This window comes from Electrona antarctica (assembly GCF_951216825.1).
Source record: "Electrona antarctica genome assembly, chromosome: 11".
In the NCBI taxonomy this organism is placed as follows: domain Eukaryota; kingdom Metazoa; phylum Chordata; class Actinopteri; order Myctophiformes; family Myctophidae; genus Electrona; species Electrona antarctica.
In genome coordinates this window covers 46,590,557-46,603,967 of record NC_136792.1, presented here as the reverse complement: position 1 = coordinate 46,603,967, position 13,411 = coordinate 46,590,557, and the positions used below count along the sequence as shown (strand labels likewise).

Below are 13,411 nucleotides of genomic sequence, written 5' to 3'. Positions count from 1 at the left end.
TATTATCCAATCAGGATAAATAAGTAATGAAGGCCAACAGCCAGCAACCATAAACCTTTGTCTGATGAAATATGTATAAGGAATATTATTGGATCTAGTTCAAATTGTCAGAGGCAAATTTGTGTTACATAATACATTTACAACTTAGACATTAATACGCTCTTATCCGGAGCGATTTACAAGTGGAAGATCAGAATAAGCAGAGTAAAGAAGCAGAGAAGGATTTGAAAAGCTTTCCTTGGCACAAAAACCATAGATTATAGAAAAATCAGACCTGTGTGAACTGTGAACTGAGCGGTGCATCTACACGTACTAGCCCCCCTCCCTGGCCTCTCTCTGTGTGTGTGTGTGTGTGTGTGTGTGTGTGTGTGTGTGTGTGTGTGTGTGTGTGTGTGTGTGTGTGTGTGTGTGTGTGTGTGTGTGTGTGTGTGTGTGTGTGTGTGTCGCTGCTCAACAGTGCCATCCAGCGGTATCGGCGAGGTGTTGCAGCTGTCTGTTCTGTGACATACAGACACAGGGACAGACATACATACACACACAGCTGGGTAATGGAGCGATAATAGGCACCACTCAAAAAGTAATGAAAATTGTTTGTCTACATGTGCACATTTTCGCAGAAATAGGACCCAGCTAATAAGAGGCAATGTATTACCTCACCCAGCCCTGGTCCAGTGCTTACAGCGAGTCTCTCTCTGACGCCCTGTGGAAGTCCCTTCCGCAGCCCTCTAGCGATTTTCTCACTCCCGTGCGAGGGTTTACAATTCCCAGCAAATAAACTAAACGACGTAACTACTCACCGAAACAAAGCCTGCTAGACCTTGGTAAAAGTCTATTCTCGGAGCTGGGAAGCGTCTCAGGTCCCCAGCTTCTCTCTAAAATGCACTTTTAATACAGCAATGTACCGGACCGCCAACGCCAAGAGTAATTGTTTCTACTACGCCATTTCCAGGTTTTTCCTGCGCCGATCTGGTTGGATTCATTTTATTTAATGACTAAAATCATTAAATAATGCATGCATTTTAGAGAGAAGCTGGGGACCTGAGACGCTTCCCAGTTTCGAGAATAGACTTTTACCAAGGTCTAGCAGGCTTTGTTTCGGTGAGTAGTTATGTCGTTTAGTTTATTTGCTGGGAATTGTAAACCCTCGCACGGGAGTGAGAAAATCGCTAGAGGGCTGCGGAAGGGACTTCCACAGGGCGTCAGAGAGAGACTCGCTGTAAGCACTGGACCAGGGCTATGCCACACCCTACAGTTAAGGTGTTTGCACGCAGCCTGCGTTTCTCGGGACGAATATCGGAGCACAGAAAAAAATAATCGACATCACGTAACGTCCAGTGTTGGGCAAATTAAGCTACATTTTTGCTGTAACTTGCGGTAGCTGAGCTACATTCATATTTGTGTACCTCGTTAAGTAGCTCAGCTACTTTTTGGGTCTTTTTTGTAGCTTGTAACAAAAAAATCACACCTGTGTGAACTGAGTGGTGCAAGGTCTTATATAGCCTGATCAGCTGTGGTCTGACGTAATGTCAGTGACCATAGTAACCATGCTCATCTTTTTGGGTCCCACGTACAGGTACACGGGTACATACACGGGTACACGGGTACAGACAAAGCTGGTTGTTGGAGTGGTTTGCACCACTCAAAAACAACAAGCTACAATTAGGCTACAATTCTGGGGGAAATGAATAAGGTTTTTCAGGTTTGGCCATGTGTTTGAAAACAGTAAGTGTCTGTCTCATGGCAACTGCGAGCCACCCCATGTTCAAAAGGGAATACATCCCAAATAGGAACGGAAGCAAGACGTGGCGATGCGGCTGAGAGAAGAGGTGAGGTGGCTGTAAAACACCATCATCTCCAACAACAGCCGACGAGGATGTAGAGGAACAACAAAGTGTGGATGATGATGGCATATCGCTTCATTTTTCCCATCCCGTCATCATGGTCATACCAATAAACATATAATTAGTTATTTTCATAGTTTTGAACAAGATTGTAGATATAGTATTGTTTGTTCCAATAGAAAGCGATATGGCCTGATGTCAGTATTAACCACCCTGTGATAACTAGACGTGTGCCCGGCTGTAGAGCGCCGAGTCGGTAGTCTCGCGTTACCAGACCGTTGCCTCTCGCAATTTCCAAATACATTCGGAGAATTGTGGCATAGTTGTCTGGCTACGCGGGACTACCGAGTCGGTATAGCGATGGAAGTTGGAGATCCATTCCCTACCCCGGCTATGAAATACCCGTCGTACCCGTGTCAGAGTGCCCATTCCACCCATCTGGGCCCTTAGGTCTGCAGAACAGGGTCTGTTAGCCCCACCCTCCACGAAATTAAAAAATCACACCCGTGTGAACTGAGTGGTGTAAGGTTTTATATAGCATGATCAGCTGTGGTCTGACGTAATGAAATCACACCCGGATGTGATTTCACAACTAGCTTTTTTTGTGCAGAAAAAATGAGCATGGTTGCTACAGTCATCCAGTTCACCCGGGTGTGATTTAATTACGTCAGAAATTATTTTGAACATAGCAACCATGCTCATTTTTTTCTGCACACAAAAGCCAGTTGTAGGAGTGGTTTACACCACTCAAAAACAAAGGTGACAAAGCATTTCAGGCTGTAGCGGCCAGACTTTGGAATGCTCTTCCACTAGCCCTGAGACTTGCCCCCTCTGTGGACATTTTTAAAAACAGCCTTAAAACTTTCCTCTTTAATCAAGCATTTGTGAATGGTTCAACCTGAATTTTCTGATTTTTCCTTTACTTGACACTTGACGCTTGTATTGTCATTTATTTGAGATGAATTGTACAGCAATTTTTTATCTGCTTTGTTTTCGTTGTCTTGTATTGTATTGCATGTAAAGCACTTTGTGAGTCCTCTCTGTGAAAGGTGCTACATAAATAAAATTGACTTACTTACTTATCTGTCTCCCTTTTATAGCCATATATGGAGATTTCTGTATCCATCTCTCTGTGTCGCTTTATTCCTATATATGGAGTTCTGTGTCAGGCATGCCAAAAAAAGTGTGTTGTGATGTCAGAACAGGCCAGCTCCGTATATTGGAGCCTGGGCTGGGGCCCTACTCCAGGGGCCTTTTGTGGCGGTTATGGACAACCGTGGGTCTGACCGACTCGACACCCGGAACTGCACCCCCTGCGGTGGGGCGGAACGCGTGTGTCGAATTTGAGGTCAGTGGGATGTACGAGTTACGTGGATTACAGACGTACACACGTACAGAGACTTGGTGCAATTCACAGTTTTGTTATTCAATTAGACAGATGGATGGACAGGCACACATGGCTAGTTACTGTCCATAGCTATACGTAGAACAGACATGCCATGACCTGGAGGGACGATTGCTCTGCGATTATTAATTCAAAATGACATTGTTGCTGACGGATTAAAAAGATATTCAGGAATCTGATCTCACAGCCTATATAGAGCCTAGAGGTTAGCTGCAGACAGACAAACAGACACGCATGCAATATCTCAGCTTGCCTGGCCGAGATAATATATGTGTTATTTCGACAAACTGCTGTTATCATGAATCACACAGCATGGCGTTGCATTCAAATCATTGTCCTGAGTCATCCATCCTCCTACGCAGTGTACGCAGAGCATTATTACAGGCTCCACAGCCCCCAAAGCGTGCATAAGTGCAGATCTTTGATAACCACTCGTCTTCCTGTGACAGCAGAGGAGGCTAAGTGTACCGACAGAACTTCAGCGGTTCAGTGCTGATGGCTCACCATCCCGACAAGGAGGAAATATAGCCTATAGTGCATGCACGTATATGCACTGACTGTTGCACACACGCTCTTTATTTGTTTCTATTGAAAAACACCAGTAAAATAACGTTTATTTTATTTTATTTCATTCGACGAAGGAATGAGTTGAAATGCCATACGTGCGCCATGCGTATTGCTGCGGCCCCAATGTTATGGTCTTCGCTCGTAGCATTTTATTGAAGAAGAATTGAGTCGGGTGTGATACAGCGTATGAAAGCAAACTTCCCAGTGATTATGGAGATGTTTTAATTTTTTTTAAAGGTTTAGAAATGAGCGATATATGACTCTTTATAATCTCAACGAGAAAGCCAGAAAGCTCGCTGTTGCCATGTCTCATAGAAACAAGTAAATAGGTCTATAAACATACTCCCAAAAGAATCGCATATAACAGGGGTCTACAACCTATTTTAAATGAAGTGCCATGTTTTTATTTTCTAGATAGTGAGTCTGCCATATCAAGATTTTTTTTAATGACACCACATTAAAATTTCCAGCATATTTTGATTGTCCACAAATATAAAGTTCTTCCTTCTTTTTACATATTTTCTTGCACATTGTTATAATGATCATTATAAATATATATCCCCCTGCAGTCAGAGTTCATTGTTTTAATGAATGAATGTGATGCATTGTGAGCTGGTAGATCTGCTATTTTCAAAAGTAATCTTTGAAAAAAGTGACAATAAGAATATTTTTGAAAAATGTTATTGAAACATTTAAAAACACAAATCTGTCATGGGGGTCACTGGCTTAGTTGGGCAAATGCATTCATCTGGGGGTCCTTGACATGGGAATGTCGCTGTGTGAGGATCACTGGTTTAAACAACATTAGGAGAAAAGCCCAAATAAGCACTTTAGAAACAAGAAAAGCAACCACAACTACCAATATTTACAAGCAACTTTGCAGAAAAAGAAGCCGCTTATAATAAACAGCAAACAGACATGGCAACACTCCAGCAGCACTCCAGAGCCGCTCAAGTGTAAAATCAAACAGTGCTTTTTGCTTTTAAGACGTGGTCAGACCCAGGCGGAATCGGTATGCGCTGAGTGTTTTTAGGTCAAGGGGCTAAATAGCAAATAGCGCAACGCGAAAATAATTAACATATGGACACTCCCCCAATGCTAAATTATGCAGGAACGTGGTATTCCATATGAGTGAGCGCTCACCACGGCTTCCATAATACGAAAAGGCGCAGAGCGAGGGCAAAATCTGTATTACCGCATGGGTTTTTCGTCTTGCTTAATAGGGCCCCAGGACTGCTGCATGTTTTTTGAGACGGACATGGGGAGAACAGCGGGAATTGAACCCAGGACCTTCTAGCTGTGAGGCGTCAGCACTACAGACTGCAGGCGCCACGTGCTCCCAAAATATTTTGTTTTATGAAGACATTTTGACAGATTATTATTATTATATTATGCAGTACATGCACAGTTGCACACTTCCCAACCATAGAAAAAGCTGTTAAAGAGCCACTTGTTCCTTTAATGCTCCATCTGTCACAAGCCTGGCCAACAAGGCCAAAGTCAACGTTTCACTGCATTGATTTACGCCTCCTTCCTCTTTGGTTCTCTTTCTTCATCACCGCCTTTCTTCTTACTTCACACAATTGCCGTGTGATCTATAAGCACGCCAAGTTGTGCCACCACTTTAGACACCTCCATTCATTTACTCATAATCTCCCCATCTACTGCTGTATTTAGCATGTAGTGGTAAGGCTTTTAAGTGGTTTATGGGCAGGGTACAGATTTAGTTGGTAGAAAGTATATCAAACATCTTCAAAAGTACAGTATATTTCTGTTGCAGAACTCGCCTATCAGCTCGTTCATGCAGCAACGCAGAAGTGCCATTAATGACAGTAAACCACGACCCTCGAGTGTAATATTGCGTTTGATTACAACTAAGACATTCGCTAAAAATACATCATTTATTTAATGATGTATCCGCTACGACCGAACATGTCCCTAGAAAATCGCTAGCCTAGCAAAAAGAGCAGCGAGACTTGGCACAGCTGATTTTACGGAGCTATGTGTGTGTGCCTGCCTGGGTGGGTATGAGCACGAAAATAGCATGGTGGTTTTTCACCACCTGTGCGCAACCTAACACACACACAAACACACACGCACATATTAAGTGTATATATGATGATTTTGGGTGTGCCAGACAGTACAGCGACAGTATAGTACAATACAGTAGAGGGTACAGTAGAGGCACCCCCACACGGTAACTCTCATTTCTCAACTGTTTCGGACGTGGGACGGCTCGCCGGAATCGGCCCGGCCCCCTGGCCATGTTCCTGTGGGTCTCCCCCCCCCCCCGGGGACCCCCACACGGAGTTGCACCACTCACACTTCACACGGGTGTGATTTTATGTTTTTGATTAGGCGTTCCATCATGCTCGTTTGAAGCCCGGGCTAGATGGCTATTTCAACCAATCTGACTTGCTTCCTGGAAACGCCCTGTTGCATCTGGCAGACCTCAGGTAGCTGAGTGGGACTGAGAGGCCATCTGGTCATCAGAAGGTTGCCGGTTCGCCCCCCCTGGGGCTCACAGTCTTGAGTTGAAGCATTCAATGCTTCACTGCTCCCCAGGTGTCGTAATTACAGCCTTTAAGAACTGAGGCCGATTCTACAAATGCCCTCTTCTAAAATCAGTAGTTCTCACACTTTCAAGATTTCGAAAAATAGCAGACATATATACAAGCTCGCAGCGCGGCACAAAGGGACACGCTGTGAGCTTCTAGATCTGGCTTTTAATCCATGATGCAGCATCAGTCACATTTTTCATCACAAGAGGCTTGTCTTGTTCCATACAGTCAGTGGTGGTTTCACTGTGTTGCTTAGAGACTGAAATACTTAACTCTGCACGTTCTACTGAGATTCCGGCTGAACAAATTGCTTCCCTCCTTGTTACATTAACTCCCAGTAGGCCTCCTTTTTTAATGCCCTCAGGGTTCATTAGCAGAGTATAGCGGGTAAAACCGTACCAATTCCTTCAATGACTCGCAGAGATTAAAAAAAAGCATGTAATGGCTGTTTTAAATCTAAATTCCCATAATACCCTCAGCAGTGCCATGATGTCCAACAGAACGTCTATAATTGGACAAGTGAGAGATACGCGACCTTGTATAATCGACGTGATAGGTTTAAAAAAAAAAAGAACTTAAAGGACCACTTCACTACTTTTCAACGATCTTCATATAATAGGTTCTCACTAATAATCATGATAAAATGGCACCATTTTTTTCTACCCGGTCTGTGTCTCATACGAGGGCTGTGGGCAGTTCAGAGACCCGCCCACCAGTGTCATCATCGTTAGGCAGATTTGTTTTTAAACACGATTTTTTTACAAACATTTTTAGATTTGTATTATCGTGAGAACGATGGCTTCCATTTTCGCATTGCAACTTTTCAGGAATAGAAAGCCTGCAGTTTCTATTAGCTTGGATTCCCCATCGATGATGTCACTGGTGGACGGGTCTCTGAACTGCCCACAGCCCTCCTATGAGACACAGACTGAATAGAAAGAAATAGTGCCATTTTATCACGATTATTAGTGAGGACCTATTATATGAAGATAGGTTGAAAAGTGGTGAAGTGGTCCTTTAAGGTGGCATTTGATGCGTCACCGACACGCGTCTAGTTAGTAGGGTCAGTTAGTTAGTCTCACCATGCGACCTCCGGTCGCTATAGGGAGCGAGATGATGAATGCCATTTTTGTCCAGAGTGCATTGTCTGTGATTTGCTTTGAGTGGCTTTGTGCTAAAGCAGTATATATAATGTCTGGATTTTGTAGCACCCATATCTTTTCCAGTTCTTCCTTTTGTGAAAATATCTTAAGTCCATTGTCCCTGTTAAAGGACCACTTCACCACTTTTCAACCCATCTTCACATAATAGGTCCTCAATAATAATCATGATAAAATACCACCATTCTTTTCTGCTCAGTCTGTGTCTCATAGGAGGGCTGTGGGCAGTTTGGAAACCCGTGCACCAGTGACATCATCGTTAGGCAGATTTTTTTTAAAACTAGATTTCTATCATCGTGAGAACGATGGCTTCCTTTTTCGCATTGCAACTTTTCAAGACTAGAAAGCCTGCCGTTTCTGTTGGATTTCCAATTGATGATGTCACTGGTGGACGGGTTTGTAAACTGCCCACAGCCCTCCTATGAGACACAGACCGAGTAGAATTTATTTTTGCCATTTTATCATGATTATTAGTGAGGACCTATTATATGAAGATAGGTTGAAAAGTGGTGAAGTGGTCCTTTAATAAACAAACTACATGATGCACATGGCATGCTACAGTTTTCTATCTTCTCTGTTTGTCTTGTCTTGCTGTGTGTGTCCAGTTCAAAGTGGAGGGCGAGTGGTGGACGTGGATCGACTACGATCGTTTCCAGGAGCTGGTGGAGGCCCACGATGAGCAGAACGGGGGACTGCAGAGCTTCTCGGCCCTGGACTACATGGCCAAGACGCCCAGCTGGGCTATGTTCGGAGCCCAGGAGCAAGGCTTCGATCCTGCCGAGACGCGCTTCCAGCGCCGCAGCAACAAGGCCAAAAACATCTCCGGATGCTGAGAGTAGAGGGAGTTGTTGCACATAATGAAATGACTACTCTGAACGAGGAGTTTGTATGCACGCCGAGTTTCAACTCGCAGATTCGAATGAAAAACGTCCGATAATCACCAGTAGGTTATACTTATCAGTCGAATGCAATCGAGCCAGCAGGCTCGCCTGAGCCTACTGGCTGTGACTAGGAAACACAGAGACGTCCGACGTGGCGGCCGCGTTGTCCGACTATTACTAAATCTAACCCTGACCTAGGGCATTCACTTCTAGTCAATTTTACTAGTTGACTAGTTGCCTAGTTTACTAGTCGACTAGTTGTTGTTGTTTTCTTTTTTGGAAAAAAATATTTGTACATTTAAAAACTGTACATTGGTGATTGTAACTATAATCTACCTGATCTTGAGGCCTACAAAATCAGAAAAAAATTTACTTTTTTTAAACAAAATTATCAACTAGTCAACTAGTACCAACAAGGTTGTCTAGTGGATTTACTAGTCGACTAGTAAACTAGTCGACTTAATGCCCTAGCTTAATGCCCTAGCCTGACCTCCAACTTAACTTACCACGTAAGTCAGTTTCACAATGTTTTGGCTTCGGCAGCAGTAATTTCACGTCCGCGTTTCCTAATAGCTCAGCCAGTAGGCTCCAGGAGATTGTATTTGAGTGATAAGTTACCTACTGGTGAATGATTATCGGTTGATTACATCCAAAGCGGGTGGTTTCACACAAACTTTGTTCTCATTTGTGTTGTTGTTTTTTGGTTTCTCAAAGCATTCCACTATGAACTTGAATTTTTTTTTTTTTTTTTTTTACTTATAGATGATCTTCGCTCTGCAGGTTTGATTTGTTTGCTGGACCTCTGATTCTTCAGTCATTCCACCTCACTTTAACCTTTAAAAGTTCCTCTCCCTACTTTTAGGGACTCACATCTTGAATATTTCCTCTCCTTTCCGATCACCATTATATAAATGTCAATGGCTGTGGCTTTTATTGCCCAGAATGGAGGCATTTGGGAAGGATTATGCTGTTTATGTAGTTGCCTGCGAGCGACACACAGCACATTTCTTTCCTTTCTGACACTTTAACAATAAAGCTTCTTCTAACGCTGGCAACTCGGGACATGCTCAGGATGTTCAAGCATCTCCAATCTTTTCCCCCCACATGTCAACCCATGTGTAGCTGCAGTTCTTTCCCTGCAGGGAACCTTGAATACTCAATACACTCATTTAGTCTAGTAGCCAGCCCATAGAGCCCCATTGTGAACCAGGACATGTTGAGTACACCAAGGTTTTATGTTAGAAATGTTTAGTATGGGTCCCCAGCATGTAGAAACTGCCGGATGCTAACTTGCATATGTTGAGCAATTTTCATAATTGGCATAATATGTGACCATACCAATTACAACCTATAGAAGGCAAAATATTCATAATGTCATCATGCTTTATGTAGCATGTGATGTGTCAAACTAGGAGGTTTTCATGATGCTGAATCCATTTCAAACATTAGTTTTGCAAAAAACGGGCTAAAAACGGCCAATGCCGTCATCACAAATGTGATGATGTCAGCACAGCATCCGGCAGTTTCTACATGCTGGGGACCCATACTAAACATTTCTAACATAAAACGTTGGTGTACTCAACATGTCCGGGTTCACTTTTTGGCTACTAGGCTAATTAGAAATGTGTGCCAAGCTTAGTCATATAGGTAAGGTATATAGGGCTAATAGTAATATGTGGTGTAGCAAGGATTCATTTGATTTGGTTTTTTTAGACGTCATCATGTTCACCTGGGAAGCGTCAAGGATAGAAAACAAGTCTTTCGACTTATTTTCATTGTGGTCCTTGGTCTGTGACAAACGACATCAGAATAATACTAGCAAGGAGGTATGAACTATATACATAATTCAGTTACACTGTCATGGAAAGCAGCACAAATATGACATGCCCATGTTGTTAGTTGGGGGGGAAAAATTAATCTTCGTAACGATGATGTCACTGGAAGACGGGTTTCTGAACTGCCCACAGCCCTCCTATGAGACACAGACCGAGTAGAAAAGAATTGTGCTGTTATGAACATTAGTGATGACCATATATGAAGATAGGTTGAAAATGGTTGAAGTAGTTAGTCCTTTAAAGATGGAGTGCCGTTATTTTTTGTGCTTTTTCTGTTTTCTATGTGTCTGTGGAGTTAACATTACTCTAAAGACAGGTGTGGTTATTATAATGTTCAAATATGTCTTACCTGTGTATGTTTGGTTTCTTCCTGAAAGCTGAAAGCCTTTGAGTCAAAAGGCCCAATCGAAATACACCACTTTAGTGACATCAAAACCAGCTGTAGGCGAGGCTTAAGTTCAGGTGTGTGGTGCTACGGTGAAAACCAGGACAGAATTATAATCAAGGTTCAAGGTTGTCTTTATTTGTCTCCCTTGGGAGAAATTTGTCTTGGAGACAGAGTCACAGCTGCATACAAATAACATACATGTTCACATACGAAAAGGAAAAAACACCATGAAACACCCAACATACACAAGTGCAACTAGTCAGTAAAGTGCATTCGGCAATCTCTGATTGACCATTTTGATTGACAGGGGAACAAAAGAGTGTTTAAATCTATTATACACATACCGTGGAGTGCTATACCTCCTACCGGATGGCATTAGCTCGTACTCTCGGTACAACACATGCAAAGGGTCAGATACAATATTTCCCGAGCTTGTCTCAACACTGCTTGTTCAAAGATGGCCTGGACTCTGGAATAATATTCCAGAGTCGAAAATTGTTTAGTCATCCTATAAATCTGCAACAGACCTACAATCTTCTATCTATAAATGCACCAAGTCTCTGTACTCTGTGTCTGTCTGTCTGTGTGTAATCCATGTAACTCGAGAACTGTTCGCCCCACCGACTTAAAATTCGAACCGCCCCAAAAAATGACACAGACATAATATCTGGGTGGCCGGGGCTTGCATTTCCAACCTGCATCGTTCCAAGTAAGCCCCACGCGGGCACCGCTCTTTATGCACATTGGAAACAAACCAAAAAGCTTTTTACCTTTGGGCAAACCACAGAGCCAGTGCAAATTAAGACCAAGATTGCGAATGATTCCCATTGCTGCTGCTGCCGCCATACAAGTTACAAATACAGAGGAAGAAGTGAGTGGCTGGCCCTCAGCAGAGGTTTTAATGAACTGGTGGATGTGGCCACATAAAAACATCATTTTTAACACTTTCTGTACACTTTAAAAACAAATATTCCTCCTATAGTATAATCATAGTACCTGATGATCATGTTTTAGAGGGGGGAAAATAACGGCACTCCATCTTTAAAGTGTTCTCATTAAAGGATCCTACCTTGGCCTGTCCCAAATTAAAATAAATTAACTTGTATTATAATGCCACATCAGTACCATCCAAGTACATCATCATCATACATGATCTCATTCCAGCCAATCAGAATTTGCGTCCTCACCTTCATTAATGTTTGTGTTACGCAATGTATGTGTTTACGCAATGTTTGTGTTTACACAACAAAATTGTCTGTTGAAAATTTTCAATGGCATTTAATGTTTGTGTTAGCACAAAGTTTGTATTTTCACACACACTAAAAGCTGGAGATAGGAGGGGCTAGATGTTCTGTGTATACTTTAATATGAATTCCTTGTTATCTCAGCTCCATTGTGCCACTTACAGCAGTGGTTCTCAACCAGTGGTCCTTGAGGGGGTTCAAGGTTATCGCCAGCTAAATGATGGAAAGTTGGTAACTCCTTGAGTGTTAAATAATTTTACACTCAAGAGTACAATTATTGTTAAACATCTGCATTGCTTAATTTACAGGAAGTCTACAGAATTAGAGAATGTAGAAGAATAGTTATTTTGACCGTTTGCCTGTTATCTCTCCTAATGGTATACCAACATCAATACATCATGGAATTGTGGACAAAATCTTATCCGACAATAACAAAATAATGAGGCTAAATGTCATCAAAATGGTGGTCTGTGGCTCAAAATAAAGAATGAAATCATATACAGTGATCCTATAAAGTGTCAGGCTACTTTCTGTATACTATACGCACAATCCTGTTCCATCTTCCCTGCTTTCTCCCAGGCTCATCCCTTGTGGATTTAATTGCCTTCTCTGGTCCTGTACTAAGCCGCTAAATCCAAATGTTATACTTGAAACTGTCCAGTTTGATTGTTGATTTGCTTTTGCTTTTTTTTTTTTTGCTATTTTATTATTTCCATATTGCTCCAGTGTTTCCCTGTGTGGGAAAAGAGCAGAACAGCGGTTACAGTATGTACATGTATTTGTGCATTTTCTAATAAATGTGTGTAACAGGAGAATTTACTTGTCTTTTATCTTTCTTTGTCATTTTAGATGCAGTTGCATATGTACTTCCATTCATACATGTATTGGAAGGACATGACATTCTGGCTGACACCTTTGTATCTCCCTTTTTTGTTGTCTGGGAGCCTGGGAGTTGATGGTCACTGAGGGGGCGCTTGTTTTACAGGTTAGGCTTAGGTTTAGGCATAGTTTTACTGAGGTTAGGTTTAGGCATAGTTTTACTGAGGTTTGGGTTAGGTTTAGACAGGTTATATAACCCCGCCCGGTGCCCTACTAGTAGTAACCGGCGCTGTAAAACAAGCGTCCCATCAGCGCCCATCGAAACACGGGGGCTCCGCAAAAAAGGTAATCCTGTGTTACATTTTTCCTGTGACAGAGTAGCAGGCTGACATTTTAAGACCGAGGTTGCCAATAAGGTTGTTTGCAGACTGTATTTCTTAGCATGCAGAAAAGTGATGAATCGTAGTTGATGTTATAAGGTTGCGCAATAATTTCACATGTAATCATTGAGAATGAATGCATGGATGTTTTGCCAAGCAGAGCAGAGGCATGGCTACCGTAACCTGACTCCGCAAGACCGTACAGGCAGGGTTGATTCTATTGTCTGCTATAGGTTCTGTTCATCAACACTTTGAGTCAGGGAAGTGTGCATTTATAATGAATTGCATTTTTATAGTGCTTTTCCAAGTGCTCAAAGCGCTTTACAATGG

General features: G+C 42.4%; 2 protein-coding genes across 2 annotated transcripts in view; one reads left to right on the top strand and one right to left on the bottom strand.

Moving 5' to 3' along the window:
• The window catches only part of LOC306932932 (S-adenosyl-L-methionine-dependent tRNA 4-demethylwyosine synthase TYW1-like), a gene marked incomplete at both ends in the record, with an annotated part of 83,893 nt that extends 78,256 nt beyond the window's left edge, over positions 1–5,637 (bottom strand). Inside the window, 1 exon segment of the mRNA XM_079514905.1 lies at positions 5,601–5,637. Within this exon segment, the coding sequence (XP_079371031.1) occupies positions 5,601–5,637 (37 nt within the window).
• LOC306932808 (S-adenosyl-L-methionine-dependent tRNA 4-demethylwyosine synthase TYW1-like) overlaps positions 1–8,369 on the top strand; it is a 285,807-nt gene extending 277,438 nt beyond the window's left edge. The window contains exon 6 of the mRNA XM_079514739.1: positions 8,140–8,369. Within this exon, the coding sequence (XP_079370865.1) occupies positions 8,140–8,367 (228 nt within the window). The 3' untranslated portion in view covers positions 8,368–8,369. The remainder of the gene's footprint in view (positions 1–8,139) is intronic.
• Positions 8,370–13,411: the final 5,042 nt, after the last annotated feature.